The sequence below is a fragment of the Phocoena phocoena genome, chromosome 5 (assembly GCF_963924675.1).
Source record: "Phocoena phocoena chromosome 5, mPhoPho1.1, whole genome shotgun sequence".
Taxonomy (NCBI): Eukaryota; Metazoa; Chordata; class Mammalia; order Artiodactyla; family Phocoenidae; genus Phocoena; species Phocoena phocoena.
The window spans coordinates 30,301,700-30,319,462 of NC_089223.1; the positions used below are offsets into that span (position 1 = coordinate 30,301,700).

The following is a 17,763-nucleotide window of genomic DNA, read 5'->3' on the forward strand; positions in this document are numbered from 1 at the left end:
TGGTATTAAAGCCCATTATTGCAAACATTACCTGAAACTGAACTCCCTGAACGTGTCATCTGTTCTGAGTAATGCTAGCTAGAATGAAAGAATTTGCAGACCCCAATCTCAACATATATTTTATTCAAACACAGAAACATAGTATCTCTCCTGTGGGCACACCTTTCCTTCCTGTTCGTCTCTCTCCCCTGCCGTTGCCCCTGCTCTGCCTCCTTGGCCCTCGTTGGAACCCACTGACCTCCAAGGAGCGAATTTCCTTCCCCTACTGCTGCAGACTTGACTGTCCCCCGTCCCCTCAACCTTGGTTGTAACAGCCCATCCTCTCAGGGCTGTTTCCTGCTGGGAAAAGGACCAAAATTCAAGAAAAGGATTAAGGCTGATAACTGTTCACAGTGCTCTCCCATTCAAGTGGTATTTCTGCTTTAACAGCTGCTTTGGGCCCCTACGATCTGGTGGTTATTAGGATAGGTTTTTTAGTTGGTGATTTTGGGGGGGGTGAGTGTGGAGGGAGAAGAAAATCTTGAGCATGGAATCACTTCAATTGTTTCCCAACTCATCTGATGTTCTGGGCCAGGATACCACGTACAGTCTCTCTCTCTCACATCCCAGGAGTGAGAGGACGAACAAGGGGGGCAGAGAAGGAGAAAGAGGCCACTCAGTGCCCTTGGAGGGCTGGGCACAGGGGGATCCCAAATGTGCTTGTTCTTGGAGGACCAGCCTCAGGGAACCCCGTCCCAAATCCTGCAGGTCTCAACTACCGCATTAAAGGGTCCAGTCATTTTTTAAAACCTGCTAGATTTAAACTGAAGTAGCAAGATACAACTTAAATACAAAGTATTCAAAGTGTCCCAGCTACCCACTTTCTCTCTCTTTCTTGGTCTTTATTTTTAGTATCATTAGCTGCTCTTTGATAACTGGCACTCAGATCATGTGTAATTATTCTAGTATACACGTCTCCAAAACAAAGAAGAAAAAAAATTCTTTCTCAGTACAGTGAAGCAAGGAAGTCTGAGTGTTCCAGTACTGTGGCTGTTTGGCAGGAGTGGGTCTGCTTAATGACTTCCCCTAGCTGTGCTCCCTGAGTCAGTGAGCTCGGCCTGTGCCTCTCTGCGCCCTGTCCCAGGCTGCCTTCCAGAAGAGGCGTGCCGATGAGCGGAGAGGAGAGACAGCATCACTTCAGTGAGAAGGTGGAGCCAGTGGCCTGTTTTTCATCTTGACGATGGTGTGAGAGTCTCTCTCTAGCTACACAGTATGTTAACTTTTTGCGTCTTTTCATGAGAGGGGTATTTTTCTCCAACAGCAATGTTAAGTGGGCAACCTAACCTAGAAGGCAAGGATGGCACCTCACGTTTGGGAACTCCTGGCACTGCCAGGTGGGAAACTGGATTGTTGGTACTGTTAATAAGTTTAAAGTTCATGATCGTTAAGCCAGTAGTCCCACTTTTGGAAATTTCTTTATAAAAGCACTAGTAGAAGTAAAAATATTTACAAGAGTGTTTACAAGAGCATTTTTTGTACTGGTGTCCATCAATAGGGGAAACGTTGACTTGACTGTGTTGCACTCATACCAGGGAATATCAGGCAGGTATCAGGGAACAAGGAGTCAGACTTAGATCTACTGGCCTGGAGAGAAGTCCCTAAACCTCATTACTAAATGAATAAAGTAAGCTGCTGGGTAATGGGTACAGTTAGGTAAAACTTTTTGTAAAAAACAGGAAGAAGTACATGTATGTGTACGTGTTTGTAAGCTTCGGCTTGGAACGTCCAAAGGCACAGAAAGCTACATACAACATGGTTCACACTGGTTATCCTGGGGATTTGAATGGATTGGAGGGAGATTCGTTTTTGCCTTTTACTAAATGTTTATATTGTTAGACTTGTTACCGCAAATATATGTTACTTTGTGACTGAAAAAAAATCCAATAAAATAAATTCAATCACATGAAAAAAGTTACAAAATTAAGCTGAAGTAACACCCCTGCCAAACAAACTGAAACAAAAATCACTTAGAAATAAGAGGAGGGACTTCCCTGGTGGCACAGTGGTTAAGAATCCACGTGCCAATGCAGGGGACACAGGTTCGATCCCTGGTCCGGGAAGATCTCACATGCCACGGAGCAACCCAGCCCGTGCGCCAGAACAAAGAGTAGCCCCCACTCACCGCAACTAGAGAAAGCCGGAACGCAGCAGCGAAGACCCACTGCAGCCAACAATAAAAATTAAAAAAAAAAAAAAGAAAGAAAGAAGAGGAAAAATATGAAAATACTTGTCCCTTTAGCTGCTTTTTCAAGACAATAATGGCCATAAAATTTTCCATAAAGTAACGAGAAAAACTCTTTTTTTTGGCTAATACTCCTCAGTGATTCTATTTAATAGGAAATAATGCAGATACATATTTTTGAATTTGTCTAATTTAGACATATTTAGTTCATAATAATTAGCTTTTATTTGTAACCTTGAATAATATAATTGTTTAGAAAAATCGCATTTTATTATTCTTAAAATTTCTACTCCTCACAGGCTGAGGAACAGTGTGGGGGGCAGCTCTTTCTCTGTGGCAAAGACAAGGGATATGCCTCCTAGTTTCTTTCATCCTAATTCTGCTTACGGTCATCTATTTGAAAACCAGCTTCCCCCATCCTCTCCTGCTGATGGAGTTCCCTTGAAAAAGACAACCTTTGTTAGCATTTTTAATACATCTTCCAAAGACACAGCATATTTACACGTAGATATGCGTTTTAACACCAACACTATAGCTAAAATACCATGAATACTATCTATACCTTGCATTTTTCACCCAGAGTATCTTGGCGGTTGGTCCATAGTAGGGGATAATAGGTGGTCTGCCTCTTTTTTTAGCTACTGCCCAATATTCCATTGTATGGATGCAACCAGAATTTATTTCAGAAGTCCACTGAAGGCAATTTCCAACATTCTGTAGAAGTCCTTAATCTGGGTTCCAAGAACAGGCCCTTGAAGCTCTGGAAACTGTACCTCCAACTGTGCATACGTGTGCAAAAGGGTTATTTTCAAGGGAGAAAAAAGATTCATAGGCTGAGTTCTGTGATCCATTAAGGGTTAAGAACCCCAGTGTCATAATTTCCTCTATCACAGACTCTTTGCTCTTGCTTCTATAGAGAAAACCCAACTACCTGAAAAAGCATCTCCTAACCAAGTCTAAGGAAAGTCCATGGCATCCTTCTCTACTTTTATTTGCAGTGTTTACTCTGCCCTCCTTCCAGCCCCCTCACACCTGCTGCCCCTTTACACCTATAGCCACATGGTCTTCATTACTGGGTTGAGAAAAACGTTGATGATAATGTAGTTTTCTGCCCATTACCTGTCTCCAATACTATGCTTGTCATCATAATTAGTTTCACCATCCTTGGCTAGCTCTTCTGTCATTTCTTTCTTGCCCTTGAGTTCTGTTAATAGCAGAAGTTGGCTGCTAAACTATCATTCTGCTCCGTGTAATGGGGTTGACAGCAGAAGTATTCTGCTTTTTTGACAACTGGGTATGATTTGTAAAGGTGTGACGAGGAATTGCTAATGTTTCTCAGCTCCACTACATTAACCTGGAAGGCATTCTACCTAAGAAATGAATCCAATATTAAATTGCCTGTTTTATGAGTTTCCCTTTAATAATTTTTCTAATCCTTACAGTGTTTTCATAGCTTCAGTATTTTCTGATCTCTATTTCCTGAGATTAATATGGCAACTTCATTTTATGAAAACCACTTTATTGGATTTTCTTTATTTTTTGAGGGAAAAGAAAAAGAAGGAAAGACGTATCTGTGAGTTTCTCTCCTTTCTCCTGTGTTCCTCCCCCAGTTTTTGGCTGATGCCAGGACGATTAAGCAAGGTTTCACCAAGAGACCATAACCCTTTATCTACAAGACAATGCTATTAATACACCATCAAAAAGTCACAAAGCCTTAGAGCATGGGGAATATAGTCAATAATACTGTAATAACTTTGTATGATGGCAGATGGTAACTAGACTTATGGTGAGCCTCTTGAAATATCAACTCACTAGGCTGTGCACATGGAACTAACATAGTGCTGTACGTCAATTATATATAGTGCTGTATGTCAATTATACTTCAATTAAAAAAATGTGTAGCTCCCCCACCCCAAAAAAGTCACAAAGCCCCAGTCAGTAAACAAACAAAAATTCCCTCTACAGTTTGAGGAATTCAGAGGTGATCTTGAAGGCCTCTGGAGGGCAATAAGCAAGGAAGCAACAAGGTCCAATGTACACTCTAGAAAAGTCCGTTGGGTAACCATGATATGATGATGGATTTGAGGCAGAAGCAGAGGCTCAAGTTAGGAGGCTACTGCAGGAATCTGGGCCTAAAGATTAGAAAAGTGGGCCAGTAGCAGGAGTGATGGAAACTAGAGGAAAATTTAAGAACTATTCAGAAAATAAAACCAGCAGGACCTGACCACTAACTGGATGTGAAGGACAAGAAGTAAGAATAATGACTACCACTTATTGAGCACATACTATGTTTCAGACAATGTGATAAGGCTTTCCTCCATAATCCTATTTAACACTTGCAATGCCTCCAGGAGGAGTATTATTACCATGTTTCAGACAATGTGATAGGGCTTTCCTCCATAATCATATTTAACCCTGCAATACCTCCAGGAGGAGTATTATTATCGTGTTTTACAGATGAGGAAACCGAGGCATTGTGGAGTTAAGTAAATTGCCCAAGGTCACATAGCATTTAAGCGGTAGACTCCGACCTGCCTGACTCTAAGTCCAAACAACTAGTCACTGTGTGTGACAGGTAGGAAGGCCCAAGGATGATGGATAGGATCCTTTGTGGGGGCTGGTGTGTGATGGTGTCACTAGGACAGGAGCAGAATACAGGAAGAGAAGCAGGTTTAAAAAGAAGACAGAGTGGACTTCCCTGGTGGCGCAGTGGTTAAGAATCTGCCTGCCAATGCAGGGAACACGGGTTAGAGCCCTGGTCCGGCTCTCACATGCCGTGGAGCAGCTAAGCCCGTGTGCCACAACTACCGAGCCTGCACTCTACAGCCCGCGAGCCACAACTACTGAAGCCCGCGCACCTAGAGCCCGTGCTCTGCAACAAGAGAAGCCAGTGCGATGAGAAGCCCACACACCGCAACGAAGAATAGCCCCCGCTCGCAGCAACTAGAGAAAGCCAGTGCGCAGCAACAGAGACCCAACGCAGACAAAAATAAATAAAATAAATTTATAAAATTTAAAAAAAAAGAAGACAGAGTGTTCAGTTCAGGATAACTCCACAGGTAAGAGCAATGGTTAAAGTCAGGTGGGGCAAGCAAATTAGACCTTTTGCTGAAAGACTGCCTCAGTAATTAAACATTGTGCAAGGAAGTGGTAGAAATCAAGAAACAGAAAAGGCTGAGTAGGAAGCACGATACGGTATTCATGCTGATGTATACTGTTGACCTTCCTTTTTGAAGATGACTGTAATTATCTGCTTGATGACACAGAATAAATTCTCAGCAATTATTAACCAAGTTGCCGTTCCCACGGAACCTAGCAGCTTCTACAGAAGGTGGTTACTATTTTGGCTTGTACTGTTTCCACCCCTGAACTGCTGTTGGATCTACCCCTCCCTGGCCTACTCTGAACCCTGTTAACACCAAAAAGGTTTAAATAAGAAAATGGTATAACAAAAACTTGAAAAGTTTTTAATGTGTCGCCTGGTTTAAGGATTCGTGAAAATGCTGAGTACCAACATGATGGAGTGAAAATTTAACTAGACTTAGAAAGAAAAGACGGACTTTGAATCCTGCTTTGGAAAACCGAGTAATTACCCTTTGATCTCCCTCAGTCTCATTTTCTTCATCTGCAAACTGAGGCCAATGATGCCTTGTAAAGGGTTAGGGTAAGTATTAAATTAAATAATGTATGCCTGGGCATCTAGCAGAGGGTTTGGAGCTAGGCAGAAGTTCAATACACCCTAATGTTTTTCTTTCCACTCCTTATGGACAGGAGGCATGCTATAGCCAGTTACAATGTTGTGTGCATGACAAATATTTAATAAATATGTGGTTGTTATCATTTAAAATATGCCTGTACTTAGCAGGATTTGGTTCTGAATCACAGAGCTTATATCATTTTGATGCATGTTAAACATTTAGAAGATGACAGCTAACCTTTTGAAAATACTATTACGCTTACATGTTCATAAATTGTGCCCAAGTAAGTAAACAGCAGTGAAAGGAATCTTAGCAATGACAAGTACAGCAGTTTAGTTTGACAAATCAAAGATAAGCTTTACCATCACACTCTCCATTTGAACAGTGTGAGGAAAGAAAACATACTCTCTGCCTCTTAGGAAATCTAATTGTCCCGATCTTGGCAGGAAGCTTACAACTGTTGTAGTTTATTTACAAAACTTTCCATTCCCAAGGGAAGGTGTTCTGTGAAGATGACGGAACAACATTCTGCAACATATGGCCGGGTTTACTGCTCTTGCCAGAGCCCTCCGCAGGGCTGGCCCCTTTCCCGGCACTCTCGTGGGGCTGGCTCCATCTGAGGAGCCCTTCTGGGGCATGACTTCCCCACTCTGAGAACTTTCCCTCTCTTCCTCCTAATGCTTGAACCTCCACCTGCCCGAGGAGGGAGCCGGCCTCTCATCTAGTTAAGTCCCTGGTCCCAGTCTGCTTATTTCTGGCTCATGTGAGAGTAATCAACACGTGTGCCTCCCTCTTTCTCCGTCACCATCTCCCCATCCCAGATTTTCCCTTCGCTCTCTGATTCCATCTCCCACCCGGCTCCTTGTTTCTTTTTTTTTTTCTGTACGTGGGCCTCTCACTGTTGCGGCCTCTCCCGTAGCGGAGCACAGGCTCCGAACGCGAAGGCTCAGCGGCCATGGCTCACGGGCCCAGCCCTCCGCGGCATGTGGGATCTTCCCAGACCGGGGAACGAACCCGTGTCCCCTGCATCGGCAGGCGGGCTCTCAACCACTGCACCACCAGGGAAGCCCCGGCTCCTTGTTTCTTAATCTCGCTGTGTTTCTCCCTGTCTCTACACATCCACACACACACACATCCACATGCACGCATGTGCACACACATGCACGTCCACGCCTCAATAACTTATGTGCCAGAAACGAAAACAGCAAGTGCCATTTGAGATACCCTATGATGAATTTAGATTGCCCTCCACTTCTGAGTTTTACTCACCCAGAACCATCTCTGAATCAATAGAGTCTTCAGCCAGGTTCCCAGATGGGGCGGGTAAAACCTCATCGTCAAAGCTGATGAGGTCGATGTCCCCCGGAGGCTTGCTTTGCAGAACCGGGACTGGGGGGCTGGCCGGGGGTCCTTCTCCCAGGGACCTGAACGCTTTGGCTTGTGATGCCACGGAGAGTCGGGGAGGCACAGTGATGGGTTTCAGCAAAGTCGCAGGGTAGGGGGGTGTTTCTGAGGCCGCAGGGTACGGGGCCGCTCCCGCAGAAGCTGATTTCTTGGGCAGCAAAGGCCGAGGAGCCGGAGTCGGGGCTTTCTTCCCACTGGCGGGGCTCTCGGCCATGGACCCTCCTCCCAGACTCTCGGGATTAACACTTCGTATGAGGCCAGGATTCGGTTTCTTTGGCAATTCGGGTTTGGTTGCAGGGACGCTCCCTGCTTCTTGCGGTGGAGAGTGTGGGGTGAGGCCTTCCCTAGAGGACCCCCGGAGTCTGTTTGTGGTCCAGGAGTCCCAGCCTCCAGAGGCTCTGTCAGCTGCCGGTTTGGGAGCCACAGAGGGTTTCCCTGAGGCAGGAGCAGGCCTCGGGGGGACTGTGCGGGGGGCAATTTCTGGCTTCTTGGGCAGTCCCACGCTTCCCGCATTTGTCTGACCCTCAAGTGCTTTGATCCTGGAAACGACGGTATTTGGGCTCCGTTCTGCGTTCATAATGTTCATCACTGCCTGACTGTCCGAGTGGCCGGTATCGTCCCACAGGGGCTGGGGCCGGCTCGGGGTTGCCTCCTCTGGCGTGGCCGCTGGGCTGCTTCTCTGGGGATCCTGCTCTTTAACGTGAGGCTCTCTGGCCACTGGTCTGAGGTTGCTTTTTGATCTTGGTTTGGGCACTGGACATCTTGTAGCACTGGAGTTTTCTGGACAACTCTGTTCTTCAGAAATATCAAAGACTATTAAAGGCGTCTCGTCTGTCGGAGGATCGCTGGCTGAGGCTGCTGGGGAAGGCAGGAGAGGTTTCAGAGGTGCCGGCAGTGCTGACAAGACCAAAACGAACAGAAGCTGCCATGTTATAATTTCAAAGAAAAAGGATACACAGAGTTTAAAAAGATACATGTAGACTATCAAGAGATTTTGGTTTCCTTCCTTAGGAAAAAGTAATTCTAAAATCAATGGAGAGATGTTTATATTCAGCTTCCTGTAGGAGGGTTCTTCATATTATATTAAATATTCATTATATAATATTTTATTTTTATTTACTTTTTGTCACACTGTGCAGCTAGGGATCTTAGTTCCCCGCTAGGGATGGAACCCGTGCTTCCGCTGCAATGGAAATGCAGAGTCTTAGGCACTGGACCACTGGGGAAGTCCCTATATAATATTTTAAAACACCATTACATTCCTGATTCTCAGTAGACTTATCAATGACCATTTCTCTCTTGTCAAAATTCCCAAAATTCTTGCTTTACTTTTCCAAAGTAACTTACTCTCATTTGTTATCTTAATAGAATGCTTTTTAAAAGCCTAACGGGACAACCACTTTTAGCACCCTATCAAGTTAAGTGCTAAATATAACAGCTTTCTCAATGGGAATAAAGGGCATCAGCAGTAATACCAACCATGAGTTAAAAGGATGATGTTTTGGGGACTTCCCTGGTGGCGCAGTTGTTAAGAGTCTGCCTGCCGATGCAGGGAACACGGATTCGAGCCCTGGTCCAGGAAAATCCCACATGCCGTGGAGCAACTTAAGCCCATGCGCCACAACTACTGAACCTGTGCTCTAGAGCCCGCGAGCCACAACAACTGAGCTCACATGCCACAACAACTGAGCCCGCGCACCTAGAGTCCGTGCTCCGCAACAAGAGAAGCCACCGCAATGAGAAGCCCGCGCACCGCAATGAAGAGTAGCCCCTGCTCGCCACAACTAGAGAAAGCTCGCACGCAGCAACGAAGACCCAACGCAGCCCAAAATAAAATAAAATAAAGAAATTTAAAAAAATAATAAAAAAAGATGATGTTTTTGTGATATGAACTAGGGTGAACCCCAGAGATTGGGGCTGCGGCTTGTGAGGATGAAGAATGGCCTATTATAATAATCACAGCAAACCCAAATAAAGCAAGCACAGTGATCACAACGACTGGGAAGCAGAGCTCAATGAATTATGCACAAATTGCAAATTATTTTAAAGGCTGGAGCCTACTGATTACTTCCCTAGAACTAGGTCAGAATTAGGGAAGACAAATTACTTGCATTACTTTGAGGCAGATGGTTGTCTATTTCTTCTGAAAAGTCAGTCTGAGTTGCTGAAGTAATAGTGTGCCTTGGAGTGGCAGCAGCATTATTATTATTTGTAGTGTTAACTTGAACTTGGTTGATTTCTTTTATGACTTGTTCATACGATGGTGGGAGCTGCAGAATGAAGGATGAAGATTTTAGACACCTATGGGTGACAGCCAAGGTGTTAACGGTCTCACTGTTCTTATCTTTGAACTTCATTAAAAATAAAATGCAGAGAGATAATGCGATGTTTACTCACCTCGGCAGGAACCAGCTCACTGGGCCTCCAAGGGCCTGCTGCGGAAGATGGGGGAAATGCCAGTCCTGGGGGTGGGGCTCCTGGAAACCACGAGGTCGGCCTCAGTGGCTCAGCTGCCACAATGGTGATCTCTGGGCGCCTAGCAGACAGAAGCCTCAGTGAGATTTTACAGCTTGGTAACAAGCTATTGTCTATTTGTAAATGTTCAAAGATTCATGAAAATAACTACCACCCAAGAAAGTGACATAAGAACTGCCATAGTCACAGAAATGACCTGTCTCACCCGCACTTTTTCTAACAGTACACCGAGGCAGGCTTTGAGGGAGCACGTGACAGCCATCCTCCATGACACTGGCCTCAGAGAGTTAGAGATGTACCCTGAGTACACTTCGCTCTGCCCTGGCTGATAAGAATGAGGACCAAGACCCATACAACCTCTTCAACCCAGGGCTCTGCTATCTAGCCTATGGCACAAACATAGGGTATCATAAGACAGAAAAATGCACTGGTTGAATGGAAATGTTTTAGTTTTCCGTTATAAAGTACATACTCTGAAATGATACTATGTATTAGAAGAACAGCGCCCTCCTCCTCACTCTACCTCTCCCCCATTCAGAATGATCTTTTCCCCCATTCAGAATGATCTTTAAGTGTTTAGAGTTTACCTGTTCACTTCTAGACCCTGATGTGTGTGTCTGTGTTCCTGGTCAGTTTGTATAGGAATCTGATGCTTAATCTTCAATACTTGGAGCCACAGTGATTTAGGTGTGGCTTCTTTCATCATTTTCTTAACCTGATTCTACGGTGTCATGTTTACACTTTACCTTCAACCTGATTTCCTAACAAATACCAACTGCGTGACTCTGAGCAAATCAGTCAACCTCTCTGAGCCTCACTTTTCTCATCTAACAAATAGGTATGATGATACCTCCTCTGCCTTTCTCTAGAACTCTATGGAAAATAAAAATAAAAAGCACCGCCATTATAAAAACTGTACACGTACACACACTCTCATGCTAGCCTGTGAATCAGGAGAAACTGCCCATTGATTAAATGAATTGCATTACCTAAGAACCTCTACTTATAGCTTTTAAAAATTTAAATAACAAGGATTATTTATTAGCACAAATAACTGAAATAAGAACACATATATTCAACATGAGAAAAATGATTAAACAAAGAATATCATCACCTCACAGACAAATATTATTTAAACACAAACAGTCATATATTAGAAGAGACTGGATTGACAAAGGGAAATATAAGATCTAATTATAGAGAAAAATGAGATTCTGAGATGTATGTACAGAATCTTGTTACCTATCTTCATAATCTGGAATGTACTATTCAAAGCTATTAATTGTTGCTGTCCTTATGTAGGAGAGTGAATACGCTGTGCTTTATTCTTTATATTTTTATTAGTTTTCCAATATTTTCTGTAATGAGCATGTATTATACTCAGAGTTAGAAAAAGCGGTTCACAAATTGCATTTAGCCAATCCCCTCTTAGACATTATGTTAAGTGTGCCACAGTGAACTTACTTTCACTTCCCTGTGTGGAATCCAAATGAGTCATTCCAATTGTTATATAGCTTTTATCTAACCAGATAATGAATTACTAGTTAATAAATGTTAACCACTATACATGCATTAACCCTTATGACAACCCTATGAGGTAAGTATGATTAGCGCCATTTTAAAGGTGGGGATATAGAAGCTAAGAAAGGTTAAGGACCTTGCCCAAGGTCACATGGTGAGAAACGAAGTCAGGATTTGAACTTGGCTATGTCTGACTATAAACTCCTTGCTCTTCATTAGTCAACACAATACTTTAAGAAATCTGACAGTAGGGACCATAAATCTATCTTTCTATTTATCCACCTGCCCACACTTCCATCCATCCTATCATCTGTCTGTCTATTGGCCCTTCCTTCTATCTATCCAGTGACTCCCTCCTCCCTGCTCCCCTCCATCCCTCCCTCCCACCAGCCGTCTAGCCATTTTTATTCATTCAGCTATCCACCTAGTCTGCCTGACTCTTTTCCTTTCTTTATCCTTCCTTTATTCAATTTTCTATGCTGTCACCAGTTCATTCATCCATGTGACATTTACTAAGTAGCTATGAGGTACAAAGCATTTCTTTGAAGTAGTTACTACAATGCTTCCCATAGAGCAGTTGCTTAATAAACATTTTTAGATTGGCTTCAGTAAATAATTACTGTCAAAAGAAGATTTTCAGGCTTGTACTGCTTCTTCTCTCAAGCGAAATCATCATTCAAACTTACAGATTAATTCAGAAAACGTACTGATGAGGCTGTAATACACTCCTTATGAGAGAGAAATATTTAACTTGCTAACTGATGACATACTATTACTTCATAATTAGCAGAATCTATGTCCTCTATTATAAATATAACCATACCTCCTATCTCGATGAAGCTCACTCTGAATAGAAGTCCGAGAAGCTATAAAAGAAAGAGTACACTGATAAAGTACAAAATTCGTATATTCAATAAAGGTTTAAATTTTTATAGGATATACTATTTGAAAAAGTTAGCTTATATTTGACATCAGAGAGAATGCATGAATTTTAACATCCATAGTAGAAAAGCAAATCAAAACAATCTTTTCATATGGCATAAAGTTAATTATAGTTATATATCTGAATTGCATAAGAAAATATAGATTTCAAAAACTCCTCAAAGCACATTCCGTGGTTCTGAAAAATAATTTGAAGAATGAACAGAGAAAAGACGACAGCTACTAAATAGAAATTGCATGGTAAGAGCATTATGATGACACGAAATAACAACGGGCAGAAAAAATTTTAAATATCTATTCTAATCCATATTACTACACTTTTGTAATGTTTGTTTATAACTCTATTGTAAAGAGAGTGGAAGTGGTCAAATTTCCATCTATTTTCTAATTTTTCTGGAGTTTTACAAGCCTTAAGTTGTTTTATTACTTACATTGAGATAATAATAATACATGCAAAAAGTGTTCAAAGCACTTTTATAAAAATGTTTATAGTAGATAGTATTATTGTATTTGCAGCACTAACTTTTCCCTTAAACCTCAAACTCAAAAAGCTAGATGGTTTTTTCCAAATTTTACTTTAAAATTAAATTATGTCTTAACCAGATGACCTGGAAAATGTGTCACATATGGGATCACATATTACACACATGTGTAATAGAGAATAGTATTTCTATTTTAAGGAGCACATTTAAAAGATACCTTTCAAAAAAAATCTTCAAATACTATACTGTAAAAATTTGTGGACAAAGGGGAATTTGTTTCAGACATAAACTACTTCTACTTTCCTATGTCTCCAATACTCTACTTTTTCAATTCTTCTGACTTGAAAAGGTTGAAGGTATGAATCTTTTCTTTCTTCCTCCTATTAAGTTCTGGTTCTCTCTGAACAAGGAGGATGCCAAAGCTGGAAGGCAGGGGTGAAGACGGGAGGTGGGGATGAAATTTAGGCTGGGGTTGGAGCTGTGACAGCAAACCTACGTGGGGTTAGCAAAGCAAACCTGACATCTGAAACCATAACCCTTGGATCTAGAGTTGGAGGATGTTCTGTACTCATACCATCAACTGGTATGATGGACTAGTACATTTCTATCAAGAGTTAACCAACTTGAGGTGCATTTTCTCTACTGAAATAAAGGAGGACTGAGAGGCTAAAGCTCTGAGTGGCAGGTCTGATTTGTAAGAACGGTTTCATTAAGTCAGAGGCTCACCGAGTGTGCTACAATCCCATCACCACCATCACTAAAGCCAGAATCAGCAGACACAGCACTTTTAAAAGACATCATGTTATTTATCGTCACAAACATACCTCGTCCACGGGGCATTTTTGCTGTGCACTATTCATGAGTGCTAAGGGAAAAAAAGATGGGGTTACAGAAGAGGAAAGGGAGAAAAAAGAGTGAATGCAGTTGCCTAAGCTCTAAAAAGAATAAGCAGCAAAACTGTCTTGTCATGCCACTGTTTCTACCCACCTCTGTGCTTCGATGGAAAAGTTGATGAACCATAGTTTCAGAGAGTAAAGAAATATGTTGCAGGTAAAGATATATCTGTACAGACCAGGATATCCACACATATAACCACGGTAAAAAAAAAAAAAAAAATCTTCCTACAGTTTTTAGTAACAGTGCCAAAAAAAAAAAATCTAAAAATCGTTCTGCAAAATCGATTTGCTACTTCAACAGGGATCAATTTTAAAGTATGAATAGTACTCAAAAGGTAATTCAGTAGTCAGTTTACATCTTTCAAATCAGTGGCCTTCCACTTGATTCTGCCCCTTCACCCCAGCAGTCATTAGTAACAGCACCCCAACCCCCGGCTGGCACAGTGGTATTCCTGCACTGCATGCAGCAGGATGAGGGGAGAGAAGGGCTCCCGATCATGCTTACAGACCTCCTCCACACTCTTGGAGAAACACTTGCTCTCCCCTCTCCTGCTCTGATTTTTTTTTTTTTCTCATATTCACTCATCTTTGAAATCTCTTTTTTCTCTTGATCCTTACAGAATGACTAGCACTTTTTGTCAGTTTTGAACAAGTGTAGTAGCTAGAAACACTTTAGATTTTCATGGCAGATTTTCATGTAGTGCCTCACATTCTTCCTGCTAATCTCTCAACTATCTGCTTAATCTCATTCTCACTTTCCCAGATTAAACAGATTTGATGTGGTTGTTACCAGGAGACTCAAATTTGCCCCCAGGGCCCACACAGAACATGTTCCTTTTAAACCCTGCCACACAAGGCCAGTCTTCCATGCATTTTGGATTAAGGCCGCAGAATAAAGGCAGGTTTTTCAGTCAAAGTTATATCATTTTACAGAATTATTTTCAAACTTCTCTAGTTCATATGGCTAAATTCTAAGTACAGGGCAAATTCATATTCAGCTGTTTATAAAAGACTGAGATCTGGATTTGCATTATTAGCACTAATAAAGAATTCTCCTAAGTTTCCACAGGATCATAAGCCTGGAGGGACCCTCTTCTTTTTTTTTTTTAGTAAATTTCTGCTTTTAAAAAATTTTATTTATTTATTTATTTTTGGCTGTGTTGGGTCTTCATTGCTGTGCGCAGGCTTTCTCTAGTTGCGGTGAGCAGGGGCTACTCTTCGTTGTGGTGCACGGGCTTCTCATTGCGGTGGCTTCTCTTGTTGCAGAGCATGGGCTCTAGGGGTTTGGGCTTCAGTAGTTGTGGCACGCGGGCTCAGTAGTTGTGGCAGGAGGGCTCAGTAGTTGCGGCTCGTGGTCTCTAGAGCGCAGGCTCAGTAGTTGTGGCGCACGGGCTTAGTCGCTCCGCAGCATGTGGGATCTTCCTGGATCAGGGCTCAAACCTGTGTCCCCTGCATTGGCAGGTGGATTCCCAACCACTGTGCCACCAGGGTTGGAGGCACCCTTAATGATCATCCTACTCCAACCTTACAGATGAGGAGACTGAGATCAGAGGGGGTCAATGAATTATCCCGCCTCACACAGCTCATTATGGGAAGGGCTGGGAGCAGTTTGCTTCTTGAACTAAACTCTTTGTGGAGCCAGGAGAGCTGGATGCTAATCCTAATTCTAAATAATTCAAAATTATCAATTAAATGATTGTCAGAAGAAAAAAACACAAAGAAGGATTATTATATTACAAGCATCCTTGCTCCAGTGCTACCTTACCAATGAAAATCACAATAATAAAAATAACTCACTAACTACATTTGCTTGGGACAGGGTATAAACTAGAGGTGTTTGACATGATAACAGGAACACCCAAGGAGTGGAAAGCTCAAAATGGCGCTGGAGTCAGGAAGTCTAGGTTCACATCTCAGATCTACCTTGTGAGGCCATTTAATCTCCGAGACTCAGTATCCCTACCATCTGTAAAATGGGGTTAACGCCTACCACGCAGAGTGTTATTTTACAATGTAAGTGAATAGTTCCTGACTCACAGAAAGCAATAAATACTAGTTAAGTCTGTGAATTTCAAAGAATAATTTTCTCTTAAAAAGTCAATGAAAGGAAAAGCACGAACTTCCAGAAACATCCACTTAGAACACTTTCAAGATCTTTGCCCAAAATATTTAGGGCTCCCAAGAAGGAACACAAAAAGAAGGATCTCAAGTCTTGATTGGATCCAGAATCATTCCGAAAGAATTTAAAATACAACCAGTTAAGGAATATTACTTTAACAATGTGGTAAAGTCTTTCTCCTTGCCAAGGATAGATGACTGAGTCTGGGATAGGAAAGCAAACATTTTAATGAGTTGGCTAAGGCAAAATTTGCTTACAACTTTTTCTTATAGAATGGGCAAAAAGGGAAAACATAGAAGGAATGACACAATTATTCTTCATTCTGTATTTACGTGGCAGCACCTAAGGATCTGTTTGGCCTTCTTGCCTAAACGTCAGGAATAAATACAACCAACACATATTTCTTCAGTGTATACAAAGTGAGTGACATATAAGAATTAAAAGATCACTGGGTTATTATTATTTTTAAAGACACCTCAAAGCAGGCGTTTTTCCTCTGTTTCATCTCCTCCTCCCTCCCTCTCTCCTAGGCCCAGCTTCACTATTTCCTCTCTTCTCCTGCTCCAATCTGGTCTCACCCCTACTTCCTCCCTCCCCAAGTCTCCAGGCTTCCTCATCCTACACAGTGTATAAATGTGCCCAGATTTCCTCTCTGCTTGACCCTCCATCCTTCTCCTCCTGTTTACCACCATGGTTCATGAAAGAGTAGCCTACTCAGCTGCCCCAACCTCACGAGCTCCATTCATTGTTGAAATGAAGTGTGGCTTCCAGCTTCAACGTTCTCCTGAACCTGCCCGCTCCAAGGTCACTGCTGAGCACCACACTCAACGGCCTATTCTCAGCTCCTGTCACCTCACCTGCTGCAGCATTAAGAGCTATTTGTGGTTCACTCATTCTCTTTGAAAACCTCTCCCGCCTTGACCTCTAACATATAGCTGTCTCCTAGTTTTTCTATTACTGGGATCATTCTTTTTCAGCTTATTTTGGCCCACTCCTCCTTAGCTGCCTTCTCCTAAGCCTTGCAGGGCACCGGGGCCTCAGTGTAAGCAAGTGCCATGCTGGAGGATCTACGGGAAATCAGGAATGGATTACAATCCCCAACAAATCCCTTCTGAAACCCAAGAGGGAGGAAAGGTAAGAAGCCAGGGAACAAAGGCAGGGGCCAGCAGACAGGACTCGGTGAGAGGACCTCACGCCTCTCTGGCCCTATGGAACCTTAAAGGCACAGCTTGATCTCTGACACCAATATTTCCTAAGATTCTGTCTTTTGTCACCTTCTCTATTCTCTCTTTTTTTTCTTTAATTTTTTTTCCCGCCTTCTCTATTCTCAACACTATCTCCTTAAATACTGAGCGACTCCCAAGGTTTTCCCTATAACCTTAATTACCCCAAATTATATCTTCAGCAAGAACATCTTGTCTAAATTCCAAACCCTACTTTCCTTTTTAAATTCCCTCCCTGCCCCATCTGCCCCTTTCTCCCCAAGGGCTCTAAGGCATATAAAGTTACCATGAATTTTTCATTTTCATATATGAATTCCCATCAATATCCACTGTGGCATTCCCACACCTTCATAATTCACCACCACCAACAAAAAATTAAACGTGGGAAAGCGTGGAATATCTTTCTGTGTTGCCACCTGACAACTTTTTCACTGCAATGGCTCAAATGCATGCTCTTCACACCTGTGGAGATCCTAAATTCATACTAAATATTATAACTTATGTTTCTAGAAATACGATACATTCTCCTCAGGGTGGTGACCTCAGCTCAAAGAATGCGAAGAACATTTAATATCCCTTTCTTATCTTTTAAAAAATAAAAACAGGTAATCCATGCGTTTTTTGGAAAAGGGACATTTGCAGAGCCTTTTATTAAAAAGAATGTTGAACTCCTGCACCAAAAGCAAGTTTTAAGGCTTTAACCAAGAAGTAAAGTCAGAAAGTATGAATGTGCCATTTTAGAGAGAATTCTGTTACGGCACTTCTAGCATGTATGTGGAAGT

The 17,763-nt window shown here is 42.3% G+C and overlaps 1 protein-coding gene across 1 annotated transcript in view; it reads right to left on the reverse strand.

Annotated features, from left to right (window-relative positions):
* Positions 1-13,583, reverse strand: part of SH3D19 (SH3 domain containing 19) — a 57,107-nt gene extending 43,524 nt beyond the window's left edge. Inside the window, exons 1-5 of the mRNA XM_065877202.1 lie at positions 13,568-13,583; positions 12,143-12,185; positions 9,721-9,859; positions 9,440-9,593; positions 7,189-8,220 (exon numbers count right to left, since the gene is read on the reverse strand). Of these exons, the coding sequence (XP_065733274.1) occupies positions 7,189-8,220; positions 9,440-9,593; positions 9,721-9,859; positions 12,143-12,185; positions 13,568-13,583 (1,384 nt within the window). The remainder of the gene's footprint in view (positions 1-7,188; positions 8,221-9,439; positions 9,594-9,720; positions 9,860-12,142; positions 12,186-13,567) is intronic.
* Positions 13,584-17,763: the final 4,180 nt, after the last annotated feature.